Source organism: Acanthopagrus latus, chromosome 13 (assembly GCF_904848185.1).
Source record: "Acanthopagrus latus isolate v.2019 chromosome 13, fAcaLat1.1, whole genome shotgun sequence".
Taxonomy (NCBI): Eukaryota; Metazoa; Chordata; class Actinopteri; order Spariformes; family Sparidae; genus Acanthopagrus; species Acanthopagrus latus.
The window spans coordinates 3,424,204-3,448,899 of NC_051051.1; the positions used below are offsets into that span (position 1 = coordinate 3,424,204).

The 24,696-nt window shown below is 41.6% G+C and overlaps 3 protein-coding genes across 4 annotated transcripts; all 3 read right to left on the reverse strand.

Moving 5' to 3' along the window:
• Window positions 1-170: 170 nt before the first annotated feature.
• LOC119031820 (von Willebrand factor A domain-containing protein 7-like) lies at window positions 171-8,638 on the reverse strand. The gene is made up of 16 exons (XM_037120560.1): window positions 8,615-8,638; window positions 7,835-8,037; window positions 7,474-7,746; window positions 7,286-7,379; window positions 7,012-7,146; window positions 4,973-5,159; window positions 4,699-4,874; window positions 4,487-4,599; window positions 4,270-4,386; window positions 3,452-3,655; window positions 3,223-3,355; window positions 2,456-2,605; window positions 1,901-1,993; window positions 1,542-1,813; window positions 946-1,239; window positions 171-841 (listed from the first exon to the last, which is right to left on the reverse strand). The coding sequence occupies exons 2-16, from the start codon at window positions 8,012-8,014 to the stop codon at window positions 434-436; spliced, it is 2,829 nt and encodes a 942-aa protein (XP_036976455.1). The 5' UTR covers window positions 8,015-8,037; window positions 8,615-8,638; the 3' UTR covers window positions 171-433.
• Window positions 8,639-9,498: 860 nt separating this feature from the next.
• Window positions 9,499-16,146, reverse strand: LOC119031969 (von Willebrand factor A domain-containing protein 7-like). 2 transcript variants are annotated; one of them, XM_037120824.1, is made up of 16 exons: window positions 16,062-16,146; window positions 15,546-15,813; window positions 15,097-15,369; window positions 14,653-14,746; window positions 14,402-14,521; window positions 14,100-14,286; window positions 13,828-13,994; window positions 13,470-13,582; window positions 13,262-13,378; window positions 12,897-13,106; window positions 12,675-12,807; window positions 12,287-12,436; window positions 12,061-12,153; window positions 11,704-11,978; window positions 10,917-11,210; window positions 9,499-10,832 (listed from the first exon to the last, which is right to left on the reverse strand). In XM_037120824.1, exons 2-16 carry the CDS (start codon window positions 15,783-15,785, stop codon window positions 10,386-10,388), a joined length of 2,913 nt encoding a protein of 970 aa, XP_036976719.1. In that variant the 5' UTR covers window positions 15,786-15,813; window positions 16,062-16,146; the 3' UTR covers window positions 9,499-10,385. The 2 variants fall into 2 exon arrangements, with proteins under 2 accessions (XP_036976719.1, XP_036976721.1); XM_037120826.1 differs by lacking the exon at window positions 16,062-16,146 and having other exon boundaries at window positions 15,546-16,029.
• A 1,593-nt stretch (window positions 16,147-17,739) lies between these two features.
• Window positions 17,740-24,135, reverse strand: LOC119031970 (von Willebrand factor A domain-containing protein 7-like). Its single transcript, XM_037120827.1, has 15 exons — window positions 23,883-24,135; window positions 23,432-23,704; window positions 22,993-23,086; window positions 22,742-22,861; window positions 22,370-22,556; window positions 22,098-22,264; window positions 21,714-21,826; window positions 21,492-21,608; window positions 21,182-21,391; window positions 20,960-21,092; window positions 20,572-20,721; window positions 20,348-20,440; window positions 19,991-20,265; window positions 19,254-19,547; window positions 17,740-19,169 (listed from the first exon to the last, which is right to left on the reverse strand). Exons 1-15 carry the CDS (start codon window positions 24,096-24,098, stop codon window positions 18,789-18,791), a joined length of 2,823 nt encoding a protein of 940 aa, XP_036976722.1. The 5' UTR covers window positions 24,099-24,135; the 3' UTR covers window positions 17,740-18,788.
• Window positions 24,136-24,696: the final 561 nt, after the last annotated feature.

Genomic DNA, 24,696 nt, shown 5'->3' on the forward strand with positions numbered 1-24,696 from the left:
CTGTAGCTGTTGCCTACCGGTAAGTTAGACTTCACGTTAGTCTGTTTACTTGAGCGGTAATCAGATGAGAGGCTGACAAACTCACATCTATCCGGCTGCTTCAGCTAAGGTAACATAAATGTAGGATAACGTTAACTTAGCAATGTAGTGTGAAACGTAATTAAACATTTATTAATTCATTTCATCACGAGAAAACAATCTTTGTTATATTGAGATAACCAGATAATAAGTCGTTATTGTGAGATAATAGTGCATAAAGAAGAAGATAAATCCATGGCCGTTCTACAAGCGGACGTATCAGAGCTTGAACCATGAAGTGAATCATCAGGTAAATGCACAGTGAACAGTTGTGGGTTTGACGCTACAGGGAACTCTTTCCACAGTACACACAGCCAGTTTAGTGTCGACATAGATCAGCGCAGCTTTAACTGTTTCACCGAAGGCCCAGTTGTGTCATTAAAAGAAACCCTAACATCACTGTGTTCAGGCAGAGGAGGAGAGGCTGTCTGACTCTGGTGGAGGAAGACTGAGCAGACTGTGAACCTTCCCTGTTGGTGTAGAAACAGGAGCCGACGTTACCCACCCGGTCCACAACCTGGAGCTGCACATCAGCGTCGCAGCAGGACGCGCTGTAGGACACCAGCGTTACGTTCTCGTTGCCGGCGTCCAGGCTGGTGTTCAAGGTCCCGTTGCCCTTTTGGAGGCTGACACGATCGACTCCCGTCCCGTCAGCCCCGTCACTGACCCGGACAGAGAGATCCCACGTGGACATGCTGCAGTTCTCAGAGCAGTTGGCCTGTAGTTGGATCAGCTCGCACCTCGGCTCAGTGAAGTCTGTCAACTATGAGGAGAAGAGAAAGTGGATAAAGTCTGGAATATTTGGATAATTTCACAACAGTTCACGAAACCTCAGGGAGATTTTTATAAGAAAACGTGAGTCGTTACCGGGTTAATGATTGAGATACGCAGCATGATATAGTTCGTATCTCCGCCCACCGCAGCCTCGGCCTCAATGGTCAGGGTGAGGTCAGTACCAGATGGAGTATTGCGAGGTGCCGTGAGCGTCACTGTGCCATTCGCATCTTTTCCAGCTTCCAGAATTAAACTGGTCGGAGATGTCGAGTCAAAACTTCGGCTGTTGGTGGCTCGGATGGTGAAGTTTCCTCCGCTCCCATTGGTCATCACAGAGAAGGGCACAGTGTACGGTGTTCCTGGTGTCAAGATGCTGTTTGAATCAGCCTGAACACAGATGGAATCAGGAGTGAGACCCCCAAAATCAAAAATGTATTATGTTTCTCCTTACCTGTAACGCTATTTATATGTGTAGTTTGTTTTGGTGTGAGTTGCCGAGTTGTGGAGATATTAGCCGTAGAGACGTCATTAGGAAAACTCAACAAATGTCTTTTAGCACCAGAAGCTGATTTTCCACTCAGTTTCATGACGTTCGAGTGAAAATCCAAATCCAAAACTCATCCACTCACAGCGAAACAGTCCAGATGATTAATAGCACGACATGTATGTTCCTGTGGATGAGGACTCACGGTAACCGTCAGATTGGAGGATCTGAAGCTGGTGGAAAACTGCCTTTGGAAGACTTCTGAAGCGGTGGAGGTCCCGCTGACATTCTGCCCCTTCACCCGCACCGAAAACTCCACCGATGGTATCATGCTGAAGAGGACCAGGAAGTTTCCGCTGTCCTGTGTTTCCACGACTCCTCTGATCCCTCCTGAACCCGACAGTTCAACCAGGGCGACTTCTGTCAGCGTGGCGGTGTCGCTCCCCGTTAAAGACACCAACAAGCTGCTGTTGACACCTTTTAAAGAAAAAGTAAATGCATCATGTCTGATGAGATGTTACATCAGGGGAATGATTAAACTCACATCTGAGCAGTTTCCCTCACCAGCTCTGGGACGCGTGTCCAGAACATCAAACCCTCCCATCGGACCCTGCGACGCCTCCACAAAGTCAAACAGGAAGTCAACGGGACTCTGACCTGCACATTTAAAAACAAAAAAAAAAGGCTCATCGCATTTCACTCCCTGGTTGTTCCTGCGCAGTGCCAACACGACACTGAACACCTGTGTCTAATACAACTGAGACTGTGTTAAAGGAGCAGTCTGTAGTTTTGGGGAAGAAAATTTAATAAGAGCAGAAACTGATTTTTTTTTTTTTAATGCCTCAGCAAACGAAATATCATTATACTAAATATGATCAAAACAAAATCTCTTTGTTTTCATGACTGAATAAAGTTAAATCATCATGCTCAGATGAATTCTATGGAAGCTGGAGACGGCCACGGATTTTTCTTATTTTTTATGCACTGTTATCTCGACTTATTATCTCGTTATCTCTGAATTATTATTGCAAATTTTGAATTTCCTCGACAAAACTATGTGGTGCTCCTTTTAGTAGCTTTTGTGAGATCTGTGCACAGATGAAATCAAAGAGTTCTCACCCGTGACCTTCAGCGTGTAGGGATCAGCTGACACCATCCTCACTTCCCATCGTCCACTTTGTTTTTTCAGCCGCAGAGTGATGAAGTTTCCCGCCGACGTGGACGCAGTGATCACTGATCCTGTCGAGTCGCCGCTTTGCTGAGATTCACCTTCAAACAAAGAAGAATAACAGTCACAAGAATTAATTAGATTTTTAAATATCAAAACATTTTCACATCATGAGGAAAATAAATTTAATTGTTTGAGGCCACTTTTCTTAAAAACCCGCTTGATTCCTGTCACGAACAAGAATCTTTGGGAACTGTCATGATTTTCAAAATGAATCAAATTACATATGCTGTATGGCTGCAAACACTAATTATTTACATAAGTGATTGTCTGCTGGTTATTTTTTTTACAATGAATGGATCAATCGTTTAATCTATGAAATCATTGATTGTAAGAAAATAAAAATAAAAATCTGCCTTTCAACTGCTTCCTTTGTCCGACTAACAGTCCAACACACAAAGACTTCATTTTATATCATTAATGACAAAGAAAAGCATCACATTTTTATAATCAAGATGCTGGAACCTGAAATGATTTGGTGTTTTTTGCTTGAAAAATGACTGAATATATATTAATGGAATATGAAAAATCTGTGAATCAGCAGCTCTATCCAGTGATCATAACAAATCAATTGTAATCAACAGATTTACGTCCAAATCAATCAAGAAAATTTCTTGAGTGAAGAGGTGAAGCAGAGAGTAGAGAGACGTGTTCATACCTGTCGGGCTGATGACAGTGAATCTGACGGAGCGTCCAGTGATGTGAACTCTCGGGTCTGTTACCGTTTCATCAACTATGAAAGTGAAGTTATCGGCCTCTCCAGGGTTCCTGGCTGCCTGCAGAAGAGTCACCTGGGGGGGGGGGGGGGGGGTGACATTAAACAGATGACTCAGCTGAAATCTTTGACTCGACAGAAGCAACTAGAAGTGAGACGTGTGTGATGTTACCTGAGAGGAGCTGGAGGACTCTGTAATGATGCCGATGGCCTTGGGCAGCTCGCTCTTGGAGACTTCTACAGCCAGACCTCCTGAAGTCTGAGCCAGGTCTGTGTACAGCTGAGCGTCTGACGCTGATATCCTGCTGCTCAGCTGTCTGTCATCACGCCGTCTCCGACGATTGAGCGCCGATGAGTTTGTAATCATGAAGTTCACCTGAAGAGGAAAAAAGAGGGAGTGACACATTAGATTGAGAAAAGACAGTGAGGTCTGTAATAAACATTAATGTGCGTATAAAGTAAAAAAAAAAATTCTTTATCATGTCAAAAAAAAAGTTTCATCTGCATATTATTTTCTCTATCAATCAATGAGTATATAAAATGTCAGTCACATAAATTCCTTCAGGTGACTTTCACTTTCAAGTAATATTTTAGCATTGTATAATTTTACTTAAGTAGGTATTAATAAGCTAGGTAGGTAATATGTATATGATTCTGAAATTTTTAGCACTTCTACTCATGTGGGATTTTGAACTCCTGACTTTCACTTGTAATAGAGTACATGTATTCTGTAGTATTGCTACTTTTACTCAGGTAAAGGATCAAAATACTTTTTCAACCACTAGTTTTTTTCTTTTTTTTATTATAGATAATTTAAAGGTGCAACATAAAGAACGCCAAAGTTTCAACATCTGTAATTTGCACAAAGTTTAGTCTGTTAGCTTGGTTGATGTTGTACAGAGGGAATAATTACACAAATAAAAACAACATCCAATCCATTTTATTCTGACTATGTGTTTGTCCACGCTGACTGGCGGATCAGAGCCTCACCACTGACTGGGTCCGCTCTATGAGTGCCGTCACGGTGCTCTTCAGCTGTTTGTCTTTAGCAGCTGCATCCGTGAAGAGGAAGATCTCAGAATTAGGAGGAGCGCTCATTAAAGCCAGCTGTAAGAGGAAGAGAGGACGGCACAGCGACGATAGTTTTAGTTGTTTACACATTAGTCATTCTGGGACGGGACACGGTAGAAGCGACACGTCACAACACCTGAAGCCCTGAAAGACTCGGCTCCTGCTCGTCTCCTCCTCCAGATGCTGATAGTCCATTAATGACAGTCTGGAACACAGTGGAATCTGTCGTCTTTACCAGCATCCCAACATCTGAGTTTCAGGTGGAGACAGGGGAAAGACGTTTGTTCATTTTCTTTATCATCACCAAAGAAATGATTTGACTCACGTGTAGCATCCTGAAGATCCTACCTGGATCGTTGAAAGGCACAAGAATGTACGCCGCGGGCTCGTCCTCTGTTCCCGCTTCACTGTTGATTATGGAGGAAGTGACGCTCTTCACTGCGTCAATGTCTTCGCTCATGCTTTGCGTGGTGTCGATCACAAAGCAAAGAGCTTTACTGGACCTTTTGGAGATTCCAATCATCCTGAGTGACGGAGAGAGACGGATTAAACGGAGACATAACTAAACAGAACCACGCATCCTGAGAGTGCACAGCTGAAACAAGCAGAAAGAGTTTCTTACTGTAGGAACGGTCTGTCTCCAGCATCCAGTCGAATGTTCTGTAGCAGCTCACTGGTCGCAGCTATCGCCAGATTAGCTGCGGTGGTGTGGAGATGTCCATGGCTGGCGCTGAAAGTGTCTTTGTTGATCCCACCTTTAGGTTCGATGGTACTTGTCTGATCAACTGCTCCACCGTGACTGCACTTTCCTGTCCAATATATACACATTTTTGTTTAGTTTTTAAATCATATCAGACTTTTCTTTGGTTATTTCTACAGACCACCGTGTGCAACCCTTTTAACTTCAAACACCTCATGAATATGAGCTTACAACCATGATAATGTGACAGCAGACAGATGGCAGCTGACTCAGCGCTGTGAGCAACGAGGTCAGGTCATATCCCTTACAGTGCATCTGGAGGAGGAGAGGGTGGAAAATGTCTCCAAGGCAGAAAAAAACCCCCAATGCAACGACAATAGAGGAGGCGAAACAAAAGCTCAGACGGAAAAGTTCCCGATGCAAAGATCAGTTTTCAAATGCCACGATGTGAATTCCCAGAGGGCTTCGCTCCAAATCACACACTTCCTCTCTTTACGCTTTGTGCCAGCTGCAGCTGCCAAAACACTGTCACATGCAGCGTGCAAACAATGAGGACATTCTACTCTGTACATCTGCAGCAGCCCATAGCGCAAACAAAGAAAAAAACCTTTTCGATTGTGAAAGTAAGTCTGCTGTCTTTGCTCTCTGGGATCAGCTGGCTTTCATACTGCAGAATGTGACCAGATACACTGATGGCGATGCATGCAAGGTGCCGACCAGCACGTCAGGAGCGGTTTAGTATCTTGCCCAAGAGCATTTTGACATGCAGACCAGAGGAATCAAACCACAACCTTCGGATAACAAGACCCTGGCTCCACCCCTGAGCCCAGATACCCCCGTACTAAATCCTTTTCAGGCGTATATACTAAATAATGTGATAGCGCTGGCATTGAAACGCAGCTTAAATTTGTGTCCAATACGGAAAGACCTGTGAATTTGCCTGTTCAGTGATTTTCAGTCCTTGTTTATGCACATCCTGACTGTATCAGTATATGTATAAATATTACAATGGTTTCATCTCCATCACCACAAGCCGTTGTCAAAAACAATAAAAACTTCCCCCCAAGTGTTTCCAACAGTGTCAGACTAATTTAATTCGAGGTATTCGGCCGTGTCATTTGGTCACCTGGTGCCATAACTTCCTCCTGAGCGTGACCAGGTGAATGACAAACTGTTAACATGACTAAACATGATCTGGTCCTTGAAATGAGTCACACAGATTTTAATCAGCAATGGTGGCTGTTTAACAAGGTAGAGTCCGACGCTACAGAACGTACGTCTCTTTGTTTTAACTGGGAGATTCCTGGTGGTAGAAATGACTGAAACTCTTCAACGCTGAAACCTGAAACCTCTGACACAACGGGACTGTGGGGACAGTGTGGCACTGAAACGTGAAACATTGTGTGGAGGAAGGCTTCTGTCTTTTCAGCTGTTACGTAAAAAAAAAAAAAACTGGGTTCAAGCTGTTGATTTTGTTCTGATGAAACCAGTTTTACAGTAGATAATACATGCGTTGTCGTGAATAAGGCGGACTGTATTCTGCAGCTGAAACGTTGCTGCGATGTTACTAAGACATTATGTCAGATGTGTGTTGGGTTAATTTATATATTACACACACAGACATTAAACTGTATTATGGTTCAGTTAATTCTAAAAAATCTTTGCAGTGTTTTAAACATAACAGAATTCGTTGATGAATCAACAACTGTTCAGTTTAAAGGAAATGTTACAATAGATTAAAAGTGGACTCTTAAATTTGAGGTTTTGAAATACAGTGCTCGACCAGTTTACCAAAACCTGGCGCCTACATTACCCACAATGCAACCTAGACACTGAGTGACATCACTGGAGGAAATGTATCAGCTTCAGTCACAAAAGGCTCTTGTACTACTTTCTTCACTCATGCAGTAGTACTCCCCAAGAAAGTGTGCTGAAAGTTTAATGTTGAATCAGTCATTTACCTTTTGGTTTGGTTGAGACTAAAGGCACAATCCCAAAATATCCCGAGGTCAGTATCTGCCCCTCGATGACGTCCTCCAAGATGTTGTTCGTGCAGTTGTCTCCATCACAGTTGCGACATGTCGCCCTGCTTTCATCTGCGGAAGTATACATCATGTTTTCTACTGGATAAAAGTTTTTTTTTTTTTTCTGCAATCACATCCAAACTGCATTCCTCCTCAGTGCTGCTCTCTGATTGTTAACAGAACGAGACATCACATCATACCATCTCTTTACCTGCTATGTTACCAATGCTGGTGTCGGATCTGATCAGATTAGCGTTTGGGACTTTGTTTCCCAGCTCCACCCAGTTACTGTGACTGTAGAAGTCCTTCAAGTTCACAAAAGAAAATGAAGGTTAAGGTCATCTGAATTATTCACAAGAGTTCAGTAAACAGCAGCAGTTTTAAAACAATGATGAATACCTGTGTGGGATGACAAATCTCTCCCAGTTTCTGCCTCGCTGCTTCAAAATTTTCTTGCTTGATGTTTGCTTTTATAGCCAGGAGTCCCTCAGTGATGATTTTCCTTCCTTGGACAAACATCTCTTCATCAAAGTGGAAGCTTGCATTGAGGGCATGACGGATGTCCACACGTACATTCATCACTGTGATGAAAATAATGGCTTGGCGGAAACTCTTGGATGATTTAGGTGCGCCGCAGGCCACGGCGACAGACTTTGCGGTGTAAGGCTGTGTCTACACGCAGACAGACAAAGTCAAATCATACCAACATCACTACACGTCATGCAGTAATTTCAGGAAAAAAAAAGGGGTGGATTCTTACCGGAAAAGAGAAGTCTGTCCCTTCAGCTTGAGCCAGAGCATGGCACACCTGCACAGCGGTATCTAAAATCGCTCTCTCGGTTATTTCCAGGTGATTCAGTGAATCTCCTGGCAATATCCCGAAGCCCTGAGCTCCAGTGAGCAGGAGCAGGAGACACAACACAGCCAGTCCTGAAGACATCGCTGCTCGACCTGACGAACACTCTGAGGAAGACAGAAACACGTTTACTGAACTCTTTCAGTGGTTCATCACCTCTTAGACTCAAAGAAAGGTGCTTGATTGTTTTGGTTTATAACTCCATAACTAATCATAAAGTCTCTTGTCAACATTTACAGTTATACCTTAAAGGAACTATTATAACGACTGGTAATTTCATTGTCATTTGACTGACAACAAACAACTTCTGAAGTGTCACCTCATTACTAAAGTACACTGTACTTTAAACTCTAAAAACAACAAAAATAATCATTTCAATGCAGCCAGCTCACTCCTAACTGCAACAACTTACTTCATGTGAAAAACATCATTTGTGATTATACGCAGCCTTCCCACAGTCCTCTCTGCATCTGTTCACATGTAGATCACACTCTAATCTCTAATCAAAGCATGAGCACCGTAAAGATGTTTTTCTTTAAACCCACAAAACTCACTTCTTTGGTTTGTCACAAAGGTTTTCATCTTGTGTAACAGAACTCGGCATATTTAAACCAAAGTCTGGCAGAAAGTAATGAAAATCTGATCAGGCATCACAAATATGTATGAAATAAAGGAGTAACGTACCTTAGAGCTCGAGGCCGTCCGGTGCACTTTATCATCATTGTGTCAGCACCTGTTTAATAGCGCCTCATGGGAGGGGCGGGGTCACTGCAGAACTTGTTCCACCTGTTGCTCTAATAGCAGTTTGTTAATGAGGGCGACACCAGCGCAGTGCCATGAAATCATCTGGGAGTCTAAACAGCAAATACGCCTCTAATAAATCTTTGCACTAAGCTGACCTGGCAAACACTGGTACTGGATAAATCCTGAATATCTGGAAGAGTTAGATAGTGAAACCTTTTCCTGTAAGGTGTGTGTGTGTGTGTGTGTGTGTGTGTGTGTGTGTGCTGCGTACACAGGAGCACTCAGCATTTTTTGTGTGGGAGTGACTGAGACAAACCTCCTGGTTGTTGTCATTTCTTTTCAACGGCGTCCTACATTATTCATTTTAGTTTCAGTTTACATCTGTGTCTGTCAGACTCATGTTACGTATGTAGTGAAGACTTTAAAGGAACTGAATTTAACTTGTATAAGTTCAGGGGAATGGTAGTTAGCAGCATTTTAACATGTATAATTTCACGTTCGCATTACATGCTTACTGGCCACAAGTCACAACAGAAGGTGGAGGGATGGGTGGTGGTGTTGCTGCAGACCACCGAGGCCTGAAAAGACGGACACCTGTCGACAGTTGCAGCAGTTTTAGTGGCGACAGAAACATGTATTTTTTTCCTGGTAGACACTCAAGATTACTGTCACCAGTTCTGTGTCCAAGTGTTCCGTGTTGTGTTTTCATGCGACAGGACAGAGAACCTAATTTAAAGATTGTTTAAAGGCAGTTTTATAATTATAATGGGAACATTCACAGGGGAAGCAGCTAAACAATGAAACAATGAGACAGTTTGTGTTGAATTTATGAATGTTCTCGTTTTGTTTTTTTTCCAGCTTTATTGTCTCATCTGTTACATTTTTCTGTGCAGGAAACAAGCCGCAAATCAAGTGTCTCTCTCATTTTTAAAGGGTCTTTGGGGAACTTCTGCATCGTGCTGGATGCTGGTTGTTTATGTCAGCTGAGTCCATTTTAAACTTATGTCGCAACATTAATCATGCTCAGGCTTGTACAGGCAACAGTGTGGTCAGTGGATCACATCATGATACAATCCTCTCACATGTGGTCAACAAAAAAAAAGTTATCAATACATGTAAATTGCAAAAAAATCGACAGTGCCCCTCGAAAGGATCAAAAACATTTAACAACTCAGAATACAACTTAATATCAGAGAATCGTGACTGTATTTTGATTTATGTATTATAATCAAACTGACATGATCCCCTGAATTATGTCTTCATCATTACATAATCAAAGCCCCATTATGATTTTAAAGTAAGTTTAACAATGGCATCAATCACCCTGCGATGCATAGAGTACATGCAATTCACATTTCATCGTTTAAACATTTCAGCATTGGTTCTGAAGTAGTATTAACTACCTGGTTGTACATACACTCAGTTGCCAGGTTATCAGGTTTGCCCATAAATCTATTTATTTCAAAAAAAGGTAGACCAAATATTAAAAGAAACAGCAAACAACAGCCTCCTGAATGTAAACCGTGAAGGGTAACTCCACCAGTTTTTACACACTGAGCTGACAGTAATCTGATTAGTTGCCTCCAATGGTGCCACTCAGTTGTTAAACTGAATTGTATATTAGACTAGCAGTATTTAAAGCTAAATATTCTTAATAAACAGACAACTGAGTATGTATTTGAAGTCAAGGGAGTTTCTGAATAAGTCCTCCTCAATTAATTCCCATCTCAAATGGTAAATTGAGGCCAAGGATGGTGATAACAATGCAAAGGAGAAAAGACTGAAAAGCTTTGGTGGAGAAAGACCCAACAGGTGCTGCTGTTGGAGTCTGTGGGGGGGCTTGTGAGCTGCTGGTGGAGGTTTGCCTGACGCTGTAGGAACAGGAGCCAACATTACCCACTCCATCAACAACCAGCAGCTCCACATCAGGGGAACAGCAAGATGCAGTGTAGGACACCAGCGTTATGTTCTCGTTGCCAGCAGCCAGGCTGGTGTTCATGGTGCCATTGCCCTGTCTGAGGCTAACACGGTCGATAGCTGTCCCGTTAGCCCCATCAGTCACCTGAACTGAGAGCTTCCATGTGGACAAGCTGCAGTTTTCAGTGCAGTTGGACTGCAGGCTGAGCAGCTCACACATGGGCTCAGTGAAATCAGTCACCTACAGGATGAGGAGAAGAAAAAGTCAGAGAAGAAAAAGCCAGAATGATTATTCACTGCCTTCACATTTCAACTGGAGAGTTACCGTTTTAAGGACAGTGAGACGCAGCACAAGGTAGTTGGTGTCTGCTCCACCTGGAGATTCAGCCTCGATGGTCAGGGTGACGTCGGTACCAGACGTAGTGGTAACAGGTGCTGTGAGGTTCACTGTACCGTTAGCACTGCCTCCAGTGTCCAGGACTAAACTGGATGGGAACGTTGATGTAAACCCTCGGTCATTAGTAGCTCGGATAGTGAAGTTTCCTCCTGCACCGCTGGTCTTCACAGAGAAGGGAAGTGAAAATGTTTCTCCTGGTGCAAAGACGCGATTTGTATCAGCCTAAAATGGAAGGATATATAAAAAATAAATGACATATGAGATGGCATGCACCAACTTTACAGAAGTTTTTGTTTCCTCACTGCTGTTAAAGAGTTTATTTTTCTTGCCTAATCAATAGTAATAAACATAAACCTGACACAGTAGCTAAACTTGCTCAAATGGCTGCCATCTCTCAGCTTTGTACATTTTATTGTAAACAGACTCTCCTTGTGAAAAGGTATTTTTTAGGGGAGTTTTTCCTTATTCAAATACAGGGTCGAAGGACAGAGGGGGTCAGTCGCTGTAGAGATTGATTTGACCTGACTTGAAAGTGCAACCAAATCACTATCCCTGATGATAATTAATTATTAATGAGTAATGTTGAGTAAAGCACTATAAATGGCGCCCCGTGTGAGGCAATGTACTGTTGGCAATCATTCATTCACACTTGACTCGAAAGGGCAACCAATCTTAAAAGTCATACCTGGTTTTCAGATGAAGTAGATTAACTTACAACAGTGACAGTGACAGTCGATGCTTTGATGCTGCTGGTTGACTGCCTCTGGAACGTCCCCGAGGATCTGGAGGAACCATCACTATTCTGCCCCCTCATGAGCACCACAAACTCCTCTGATGGTACCCTGCTAAACTGTACCAAGTAGTCTCCTCCACCCACAGCTGTCACATTGCCATTGACATTTCCTGACCCTGATGATTCAACCAGAACCACTTCTGTCACATTGGCGGAGGTACTCCCGGTGACGGTCAATAACAGAGTACCATTAGAACCTTCAGAAAAAGAGAGAATACGTTGAAATATGCTGAACTTAATCAAATGTCATGTGCCTGTCGTAAAGTCTGTTTCCTTTACCAGCTCTGGGTCGATGGTCTATGACATCAAAACCTCCAAACAGGCCCTCGGATGCTTCCAAAAAGTCAAACAGGAAATCGATGGAACTCTCACCTGCAAATAACAAAAAGGACAATCAACCAATGAGGGAACATGCTGAACATGAACATCAGCTTGATCATTACTACATCTGGAGGGACATACGAATCTCTCATGTAATTCATCCACATCATCATGGGGTTCTCACCTACAACCTTCAAAGTGTAGGGGTTTGTTGACACCATTTTCATTTCCCACAGTCCCACTTCTGATTTTAGCTTCAGAGTCTTGAAATTCCCCACTGTCTGGGATGCAGTGATCAGTGATCCTGTCGTGTCGGTGCTTTGCTGAGAGACACCTGACAGCAAAGTCAGGGCAAAAAAACAAAGCACACTGGTTAGAAGACTAGTTAGAAGGTTGGTAGTAGCATGCTTTCATATAACTGAACCTCAGTGTGACACTGACTACGACCACCAGATGGTGCCAAAGTCAGGAAGTTTCAAATCTTAAAATAGCTTCAAAACACCTTTTCAATGCTTATTGACAATAATCCAATTAAAAGCTTTTAAAAGATGTCATCTCCAGAGCAGTATCACCTGATGGACTGATGAGAGTAAAGGTGACTGATGTCCCAGTGATGTAAAGTGTGAGGTTTTTTACTGACTCGTCAACTGTGAAGGTGAAATTTTCAGCCTTTCCTGGAGTCCTAGCTGCCTGCAGGAGGGTCACCTGGAGGGTTACAGGAAACTGGTGACACAACTGAATATTTGAAACAATTAGGAAAGTCAGTAATCTCCAGTGAGAGCATTATTTAATACCAGAGAGGAGCTGGATGACTCTGTAATGATGCTGACGGCCTCAGGGAGCTCACTCTTTGTGACTTCAATACTCTGACCCCCTGAAGTCTGAGCCAGGTCTCTGTAAAGCTGAAGGTCTGATGCTGATAACCGACTCTGTTGCTGTTGTTGATCGTTACCTATCTGCCTTCTGCGACGAAATAGCCCTCCACCTGTAATCATGAAGTTCACCTGAAAAGAAGTCAGATGAATAAAACATGGAGTTCACTATGTAGGATTTGGGAAGAAATTTTAATCATAGGGGGAAAAATGTGCTTGTATTGAATTGGATGAGGTGGAAAACATGACATGTTTGTTTTTCTAACACTGAAACTAAGAATACTCACCACTGTCTTGGTGCGCTCTATGAGTGCAATCACTGTGCTTAGCAGCCGACTGTCTTTAGCAGCTGCATCAGTGAAGAGGAAGATCTCAGAATTAGGAGGAGCGCCAGTTAAAGCCAGCTATGAGAGGAAGAGAGGATCAAAATTACACAGCAGTTTGACTTTTTTCACATAATTTAATTCTGAAGTAGCGTCAAAGACATCACAGCACCTGCAGCCCTGACAGACTCAGTTCAGGAGCATCTCCTCCACCTGTTGCTGATAGTGAATTTATAGCGTTCTTGAATTTATCTGGGTCTGTAGTCCTCATCAGCGGCCCAAAATCTGTTCAAGGGCAGAGAAAACCATTGTAGGGATTTCAAGACACAGATTTTTTTAATGCATATTATTAGAGCATTCAAAATTTTCCATCAAGTTTTTAGCACATGTCAGCATACAACAATCTGCAGGTCATGTCAGTTAATAGTTAGCAGTTAGCAGATAAAGAGCAAATTCATAAACGTCACAACACAAACATCCATTTATTTCATTTACGAGGATAATAAGAATTAATAGTCTAGTTGCACTACCTGGATCATTGAAAGGTACGAGAATATAAAGTGAGGGCTCATCTTCTGTTCCCACTTTGCTGTTGATTATAGAGGAAGTGATGGTCCTCACTGCTGCAATGTCGTCACTCATGCTTCCTGTTGTGTCGATCGCAAAACAAAGAGCTTTTCCGGAAATTCCCATCATCCTGAGGGAAGGACAGAGACAAATAAAACAGACATGAAATACATAAAAAGCGTTTGCTTTGCCTCCTTATGGTACATAACCGAAACATGCAGAATATGTTTCTTACTGTAAGAAAGTTTTGTCACCAGCAGCCCCTCGAATGTCCTCCAGCAGCTCGCTGGTTGCAGCTGCCGCCATGTTTGCTGCTGCTGTGTGAAGATGTCCATGCTCAGCACTCATCTTATCTTTGTTGATCCCACCTGTAGGCTTGATTTTTTTTGATTTATCAAAAGATCCTCCATGGCTGCATTTTCCTGTGATTTATAAACATTTTATTTACAAGCCTAAAGACAAAATGACATTTTCTAAATAGTCCTTGTACTGTAAATTAAGTCCAGTTCTTATGACAGGCGCTGGCAGGACATTTACCTTCTGGTTTGCTAGAACCAAAATATCCGGAGGTAAGTATGTTTTCCTGTTTGATATCCTCCAAAATGTTGTTGGTGCAGTCATCTCCATCACAGCTGCGACAGGTTGCTCTGCTTAAAGCTGTGGGAGATAAAATCCACCAGACATTTTGAATCTTTTCAGAGTTTTAATTTGAAAACTATCCCTTTAATCACATTTCTCTCTCTCTTTTGGTAACACAGCCAAACACTGACATTGCATGAGCTCGTTACCTGCTATGTTACCAATGCTGGTGCCTGATTTGATCAGATTGGTGTTTGGGAGAGTGTTTCCCAGTTCCACCCAGTTACTGTGACTGTAGAAATCCTGTTATTTGAAAAGAAAAACAAGGTAAATATTTTAAATAACCCTAACCCTTTATTGTTCCTTTTTAATAGAATGTTGAAAAGTACATAAACCACAGAGCTTACACTGTAAATTCTAATTATTCTTACTTAATGATAATAGATTTAGTTTATAAAGCTCGTTTATTAACAAAGTTAGAAAGTGCTTTACAAAACAACCTTTAAACATGACCGAGTGCCATAAAAAACAGTAAAGTAGAACAACCATGTCAACATAAGCTTTGTCCATGTATTCAAGATTAGTTTTGAAGTGAAACATTTTTTAAAGAACATTTTAATAAACATGGGAACCAAACAAATACCAGACAGTACCTGTAGAGGGTGTGTGATTTCTCCAAGTCTTTCTCTTGCTGCCTCAAAGTTCATTTCCTTGTTGCTGGCCTTTATAATTTCCAGTCCTCTTGTGATGATTCTTCTTCCCTCTGCAAACTTTTCATTGTCAAAATGGTATTCGGGGTCAGAGACATGACGAGCATCTACGAGCCGATTCCTTCGTTGGATGAATTCAATCGCTTGGCGGAATCTCTTGGATGATTTTGGGGCTCGACAGGCAGCAGCAACAGACTTGGCTGTAAAAGGCTGAGACTGCACACACACACACACACACACACACACACACACACACACACACACACACACACACACACACACACACACACACACACACACACACACACACACACACACACTTGTTGTAGTGTAAAATCACATATATTAATAACTGATCCAAAATGTATAATTCACTCAGATTGAACACTTACAGGAAAAGTGAAGTCTTTTCCATCAGCCAGGGCCAGAGCACGACACGCCTGCAGGGTGGTATTTAAGATCGCTCTCTGAGTGATGTCTTCATGCTTTTGATTGGCTGCTTTACTGCGAAAAAAATCACTAATTAACTGAAAACCGATATTAATTAAAAACTCCAGATCGAGCTCAATGGTGAACCCGTAAACTCCAGTCTGCATGAGCAGGAGGCACAATGCCACCGAGCCAGGAGACATCGCTGCTCAGCCTGCGTCTGTTTCAGGGCTGAAAGATGACAAAAACACAGCTTTAGATCAGACCTCACCCAGGTCATTTATCTCAGTAAAATAACATTTAACAGCTATTTTGACACCCTAAAGAATCAAAGACACAAAACAGTGACTAAATTGTGTTTTAAAAAAAGTTAAAAATAATTCCAAATATTCTTGAAAAAAATCTCTGCACAGCAAAAGAGAAATGTGGCGCGAAAATCCTTCACATAAAAAAAAGAAAAATACAAACATCTTACTTACATCAAATTGTATATTTCAATACGATAAAATTTTGTTAGATCAGAGAATACTGTATCACAGGTCCTGGTCTTCTCTCTCTTATAATGCTGCACATCCGAGGTGGAGTCACTACTGTGCTGAGCCTGTTGGACCGGTTGCATGCTGTAGTTATTGGTACTGGACATGATTTAAAACTCTGATAACACTGTGTTTAATGTCACACTATGAACTGTGTTTGCAGAAACGTAGACTTGGAAAGTGGCCAGAAAGGGCTCAAAATGTGAGCGAGCCCTCATGTCCTTCACGGTCCTTCACAATTCGACAGTTGTACAGCCGTCACACACAGTAAGTCATCTCTGGATACCAGAGCTGGTTTTCTTGAGAAAACAAGAATAAGAATTTCACAAGAAAAGAGATCTTTGTGATAACAGCATTGATAAAGTTATTGAACGTATTGACCATAAATGGCCTCAGTTTATAATACAGTCAGCTCATCTCCAGATTCATTATATTGAGAAACTGATAATGATGAATGGGGCTGAGAGTAAAACATAAAACACACCAAGACATTAATAATATCAATCAGAGGCAGATATCCAGATTTACTGCTCCTGTAAGATTACTATTAAAACAAGCGAAGCACAAATCCTCCTGCTGTACATTTGAGTTCTTTCACCTCTTTTCTCATGCTCACAGGTTGGGTGACCCGTTTCACTTTCACTTTCCTGACAGAAGGAGCCGATGCACAATATGACAGATATCACTGGAATGGGAGGCCACTCCTTTCATTCAAGGTTACTCAACCAACCTCTCAAGAGAATAGAATAGAAATAAACTTTTAGAATTTTACACTTTTGAGTATTCAGTGTGATAGATAGATAGATAGATAGATAGAACAGTGTCAACAGCTAAAAATCAGTGAGATAATCAAAGATCAACTAAATGCAAATGTGTTCCTGTCCTGTAAGCTGCAACTTTTGTTCACCAGAAGGGAAAATAAACTACACACATCGGCGGGTACTTGAAAGCTTTAGGCCAATATTTAAATAAGCTTTATGTACATTCTGATGCATTGATCAATAATGGCTATTTCTGGATACCAGAGCTTGTTTTCTCAAGTAAACAGGAAAATAGATTTTCAAGTAAACTGATCACTGAGATGATTAAATAACAGCACCTACGGCCATTAAGAGCTTCTCTTTATATGACAGTCAACTCCATTTTACAGCTTTCTGTTGTGTGTTCTGTCATTGTCAGCTCTCATTCTAACAGGTTGGGTGAGATAACGTTTGTACACTCAGTTTTTTCAGACAGTGTGTGTGAACACGTTCATGTTCTCACGCCAACAGGTTGGGTGACCGACCTGCATTCTTGGTCCAGTTTCCTGACAGGAGGAGTGGATGTTCAGCAAGTGACTCACGCGGGAGGATACACAGAATATAAGTTTACACTGGTCAATATTTTCATTTAAATGTAAAGTGTTTCGGAATTTCGGCTCGCTTGACCGTTCAGGAGAGACAAAGAAAACTCAGAGACACAGATGACTTACTTTGTAGTAAAGCTGCAACTTTATCACTGATTTATTCTGCCCGAACAAACAAAATAAACAAAACAAAATTCATTTTCATGACTGAACAAACAAACTAGTAAGTTTTACTTACTTGTTGTTACAACACTTGTTACCCTCTGATGATGTAATGTGGCACTGCGAGGTCACCTTACTCCCAAAAATACACTGAGCGGACATAACTTTTTTTTTTTAAGCTTTATTGAAGCAAGCCTCAAATCAAATGCATTAAATGTATGTATTTTAAAACAGTCTCTGGGGATCTTCTGCATCAACACCTGTCAGATTCTACAAAGCCACATACTTTCAACTGTTGTGGAAAATCTGTCCTGAGACACGGAAAAGAGACGTCCAGTGGATCACATCATGATACAACCCTCTCACATATGGTAAATAGAAAAAAAAAATGTGTGCATGTTAATAGCTGAAAATTGTCACACATGCCCGTCTAAATGATTAAAAACATTTAACAATTCAATCAACTACAGCAGTACACAACTTAATATCAGAGAACCTTGATTGTATCTTGATTTACGTACAATAATCAAACTGACATGTCTTAATCACGACATAATCACAGTCCCATTCTGCTTTTAAAGTAAGTTTGATAATGACATCAATCACCCTACGATACATAAAATACATGCAGTTCACATTTCATAGCTTAAAGATTTTACAGCTGACTGAAATCTGACAAGTTGCCTGCAGTGACGCCGCTCAGTGATGATGAAGTTGCATTGTTGGTAATGTAGGAGCCAGGTTTTAAAACAAATGATTCAAACTGAACCAGAACTAGAGATATCACCTTTTTTATTCTCTACATTCTTCTTCATTTTCAAAACTTGGTGCCCACATTACCCACAATGCAACTTAGAGACTGAGTGACACCACTGGAGAAAATGATTACAGGCAACTTCTTCTGGTGCCACAAAAGGACTTATACTTCTCTAAGACATGTAAATACCTGTTAATGTGGGAAATTGGAGGAGTTCCACTTTAAGGCTTTGCCACAGTACACTTTCAGCTCCAGCAAACTAATTCATAGGGTTTACTGCAGTGCTGTTGTATAAGACTGCATTATTTAAAGTTATATTTACCCAATAAACTGGCAACTGAGGAAATATTTGTTTTCCCAAAGTCATGAGAGCTTCTAAATCTTCCCAACATTAATACGTCAACATTCAGTTGATTCCCATCTCAAACGGTAAAATTAGCCCAAGGATCGTGATTCCAAGGCAAAGAAGAAAAGATTGAACAACTTTGGTTGACAAAGACCGGTAGGAACAGGAGCCAACATTACCCACCCCATCAACAACCAGCAGCTCCACAATAGGGGAACTGCAAGATGCAGTGTAGGACACCAGCGTTATGTTCTCGTTGCCAGCAGCCAGGCTGGTGTTCATGGTGCCATTGCCCTGTCTGAGGCTAACACGGTCGATACCTGTCCCGTTAGCCCCATCAGTCACCTGAACGGAGACCGTCCATGTGGACAAGCTGCTGTTTTCAGTGCAGTTGGACTGCCGGCTGAGCAGCTCACACATGGGCTCAGTGAAATCAGTCACCTACAGGATGAGGAGAAGAAAAAGTCAGAGAAGAAAAAGCCAGAATGATTATTCACTGTCTTCACATTTCAACTGGAGAGTTACCGTTTTAAGGACAGCGAGACGCAGCACAAGGTAGTTGGTGTCTGCTCCACCTGGAGATTCAGCCTCGATGGTCAGGGTGACGTCGGTACCAGACGTAGTGGTAACAGGTGCTGTGAGGTTCACTGTACCGTTAGCACTGCCTCCAGTGTCCAGGACTAAACTGGATGGGAACGTTGATGTAAACCCTCGGTCATTAGTAGCTCGGATAGTGAAGTTTCCTCCTGCACCGCTGGTCTTCACAGAGAAGGGAAGTGAAAATGTTTCTCCTGGTGCAAAGACGCGATTTGTATCAGCCTCAGATGGAAAGTGGAAAGGAGAGTGGGAGAGTTAGTCATATCAAGTATAGATGACATATGAGATGTTAAGGAGGTCTGCATGAGCACTGAACAGAAGTTGTTTTATCTCACTGCTGCAAAAGAGCTTATTGTTCTCATCTGCCCAAATTTTCTTGGCTGCAATACCTAAGCTATGCACCTTTTATGTAAATCTGGATTTTTTTTTTGTAAAATAGATGACATTAGATTCAAAAATGACTTTTCACTCAGGCTCCTCTCTGCTGGACCACTGGCTATCTTTTATCATGTTCTTGAATAAAACATTTTTGTTCTCTTTTGGGGTTCTCAGTGAGGTTTCTTCCTTATGAAAAGGTATTTTTTAGGGTTTTTTTCTCTTACTCAAATGTGGGGTCTAAGGACAGAAAGTCATACCTGGTTTTCAGATGAAGTAGATTAACTTACAACAGTGACAGTGACAGTCGATGCTTTGATGCTGCTGGTTGACTGCCTCTGGAACGTCCCCGAGGATCTGGAGGAACCGTCACTATTCTGCCCCCTCATGAGCACCACAAACTCCTCTGATGGTACCCTGCTAAACTGTACCAAGTAGTCTCCTCCACCTACAGCTGTCACATTGCCATTGACATTTCCTGACCCTGATGATTCAACCAGAACCACTTCTGTCACATTGGCGGAGGTACTCCCGGTGACGGTCAATAACAGAGTACCATTAGAACCTTCAGAAAAAGAGAGAATACGTTGAAATATGCTGAACTTAATCAAATGTCATGTGCCTGTCGTAAAGTCTGTTTCCTTTACCAGCTCTGGGTCGATGGTCTATGACATCAAAACCTCCAAACAGGCCCTCGGATGCTTCCAAAAAGTCAAACAGGAAATCGATGGAACTCTCACCTGCAAATAACAAAAAGGACAATCAACCAATGAGGGAACATGCTGAACATGAACATCAGCTTGATCATTACTATATCTGGAGGCATATTAGTATCTCTCATGATGCATCCATGTTCTCAAGGAGTTCTCACCTACAACCTTCAAAGTGTAGGGGTTTGTTGACACCATTTTCATTTCCCACAGTCCCACTTCTGATTTTAGCTTCAGAGTCTTGAAATTCCCCACTGTCTGGGATGCAGTGATCAGTGATCCTGTCGTGTCGGTGCTTTGCTGAGAGACACCTGACAGCAAAGTCAGGGCAAAAAAACAAAGCACACTGGTTAGAAGACTAGTTAGAAGGTTGGTAGTAGCATGCTTTCATATAACTGAACCTCAGTGTGACACTGACTACGACCACCAGATGGTGCCAAAGTCAGGAAATTTCAAATCTTAAAATGGCTTCAAAACACCTTTTCAATGCTTATTGACAATAATCCAATTAAAAGCTTTTAAAAGATGTCATCTCCAGAGCAGTATCACCTGATGGACTGATGAGAGTAAAGGTGACTGATGTCCCAGTGATGTAAAGTGTGAGGTTTTTTACTGACTCATCAACCGTGAAGGTGAAATTTTCAGCCTTTCCTGGAGTCCTAGCTGCCTGCAGGAGGGTCACCTGGAGGGTTACAGGAAACTGGTGACACAACTGAATATTTGAAACAATTAGGAAAGTCAGTAATCTCCAGTGAGAGCATTATTTAATACCAGAGAGGAGCTGGATGACTCTGTAATGATGCTGACGGCCTCAGGGAGCTCACTCTTTGTGACTTCAATACTCTGACCCCCTGAAGTCTGAGCCAGGTCTCTGTAAAGCTGAAGTTCTGATGCTGATAACCGACTCTGTTGCTGTTGTTGATCGTTACCTATCTGCCTTCTGCGACGAAATAGCCCTCCACCTGTAATCATGAAGTTCACCTGAAAAGAAGTCAGATGTAATGTAGTTTTTGGGAAGAAATTTTAATCATAATGGAAAAAATTGCTTGGATTTTTTAACATCGACACGAAGAATACTCACCACTGTCTTGGTGCGCTCTATGAGTGCATTCACTGTGCTTCTCAGCCGACTGTCTTTAGCAGCTGCATCAGTGAAGAGGAAGATCTCAGAATTAGGAGGAGCGCCAGTTAAAGCCAGCTATGAGAGGAAGAGAGGATCAAAATTATCCAGTAATTTGACTTAAATTTTACATTGCATTTTGCAGAGGCTGATTTTGAGGTAGCGTCAAAGACATCACAGCACCTGCAGCCCTGACAGACTCAGTTCAGGAGCATCTCTTCCACCTGTTGCTGATAGTGAATTTATAGCGTTCTTGAATTTGTTTGGGTCTGTAGTCCTCATCAGCGGCCCAAAATCTGAGGTACAAGGGCAGAGAAAACCATTGTATTGTTCACGTTGTGCTTGTGCTTTGCAAGTGATTTAGAGACACTGATATCTTTCTGCTTATTATTTGAGTATAATTTTCCAACAAGTTTTTAGCACATGTCAGCATACAACAATCTGCAGGTCATGTCAGTTAATAGTTAGCAGTTAGCAGATAAAGAGCAAATTCATAAACGTCACAGCACAAACATCCATTTATTTCATTTACGAGGATAATAAGAATTAATAGTCTAGTTGCACTACCTGGATCATTGAAAGGTACGAGAATATAAAGTGAGGGCTCATCTTCTGTTCCCACTTTGCTGTTGATTATAGAGGAAGTGACGGTCCTCACTGCTGCAATGTCGTCACTCATGCTTCCTGTTGTGTCGATCGCAAAACAAAGAGCTTTTCCGGACATTCCCATCATCCTGAGGGAAGGACAGAGACAAAGAAAACAGACATGAAATACATAAAAAGTGTTTGCTTTGCCTCCTTATGGTACATAACCGAAACATGCAGAATATGTTTCTTACTGTAAGAAAGTTTTGTCACCAGCAGCCCCTCGAATGTCCTCCAGCAGCTCGCTGGTTGCAGCTGCCGCCATGTTTGCTGCTGCTGTGTGAAGATGTCCATGCTCAGCACTCATCTTATCTTTGTTGATCCCACCTGTAGGCTCGATTTTTTTTGATTTATCAAAAAATCCTCCATGGCTGCATTTTCCTGTGCAAAGAGGGACAACCTATCAATGTGTGATTTTAGAAACTAGCAACAGTTTTTTTTAGCTGTAGAGCAGTGATTTGTAAACATTTTATTTACAAGCCTAAAGACAAAATGACATTTTCTAAATAGTCTTTGTACTGTAAATTAAGTCCAGTTCTTATGACAGGCGCTGGCAGGACATTTACCTTCTGGTTTGCTAGAACCAAAATATCCGGAGGTAAGTATGTTTTCCTGTTTGATATCCTCCAAAATGTTGTTGGTGCAGTCATCTCCATCACAGCTGCGACAGGTTGCTCTGCTTAAAGCTGTGGGAGATAAAATCCACCAGACTTGTTGAATCTTTTCAGAGTTTTAATTTGAAAACTATCCCTTTAATCACATTTCTCTCTCTCTTTTGGTAACACAGCCAAACACTGACATTGCATGAGCTCGTTACCTGCTATGTTACCAATGCTGGTGCCTGATTTGATCAGATTGGTGTTTGGGAGAGTGTTTCCCAGTTCCACCCAGTTACTGTGAGTGTAGAAATCCTTTTATTTGAAAAGAAAAACAAGGTAAATATTTTAAATAAGACATTTTATTGTCCTTATTAAAAGGATGTTGAAAAGTACATAAACCACAGAGCTTACACTGTAAATTCTAATTATTCTTACTTAATGATAATAGATTTGGTTTATAAAGCTCTTTTATTAACAAAGTTAGAAAGTGCTTTACAAAACAACCTTTAAACATGACCGAGTGCCATAAAAAACAGTAAAGTAGAACAACCATGTCAACATAAGCTTTGTCCATGTATTCAAGATTAGTTTTGAAGTGCAACATTTTTTAAAGAACATTTTAATAAACATGGGAACCAAACAAATACCAGACAGTACCTGTAGAGGGTGTGTGATCTCTCCAAGTCTTTCTCTTGCTGCCTCAAAGTTCATTTCCTTGTTGCTGGCCTTTATAATTTCCAGTCCTCTTGTGATGATTCTCCTTCCCTCTGTAAACTTTTCATTGTCAAAATGGTATTCGGGGTCAGAAGTGTGAGAAGAGTCTACGAGCCGATTCATTCGCTGGATGAATTTGATGCTTTGGTGGAATCTCTTGGATGACTTTGGGGCTCGACAGGCAGCAGCAACAGACTCAACTGTAAAAGGCTGAGACTGCACACACACACACACACACACACACACACACACACACACACACACACACACACACACACACACACACACACACACACACACACACACACACACACACACACACTTGTTGTAGTGTAAAATCACATATATTAATAACTGATCCAAAATGTATAATTCACTCAGATTGAACACTTACAGGAAAACTGAAGTCTTTTCCATCAGCCAGGGCCAGAGCACGACACGCCTGCAGGGTGGTATTTAAGATCGCTCTCTGAGTGATGTCTTCATGCTTTTGATTGGCTGCTTTACTGAAAAGTAAATCAATGATGAACTCCAGATCGAGCTCAATGTTGAACCCGTAAACTCCAGTCTGCATGAGCAGGAGGCACAATGCCACCGAGCCAGGAGACATCGCTGCTCAGCCTGCGTCTGTCTCAGTGCTGAAAGATGACAAAAAAACACAGCTTTAGTAAAGATCATAACAGCTCAAAATATTTATCTATATGGTTAATATTTTTACATCCTGAAGAATCAAAAACACAAAACTGACTGAGTTGTTTATATGAAAAATGTATGTCAGTATATCACTGAGTTCAGTCCTCACCCAGGACACTGAACGGTGAACGGTGACTAAATTGTTTTATAAAAATGTGTAAATTAAAAATATTCCAAATATTCTTGAAAATATCTCTGCACAGCAAAAAGAGAAACGTGGTGCAGAAATTCTTCTCATAAAAAAGAAAAAATGTTAAAAAAAAAAAACATTACTTACATCAAATTAATTTTTTTCTAACACGATAAAAATATCATCAGATGTGACAATACTGTATCGCACAGTCCCGATGTTTGAGACAACCTTATTTATAATGCTCCACATCCGAGGTGGAGTCTCTACCGGGCTGAACCTGTTGGACCTGTTGCACGCTGTTGCTGGTACCGGCCCACACTTCAGTCTCTGACATCCCCTCATGACACTATGAACTGTGGTTAACTCTCTCCGGCAAAGTCTG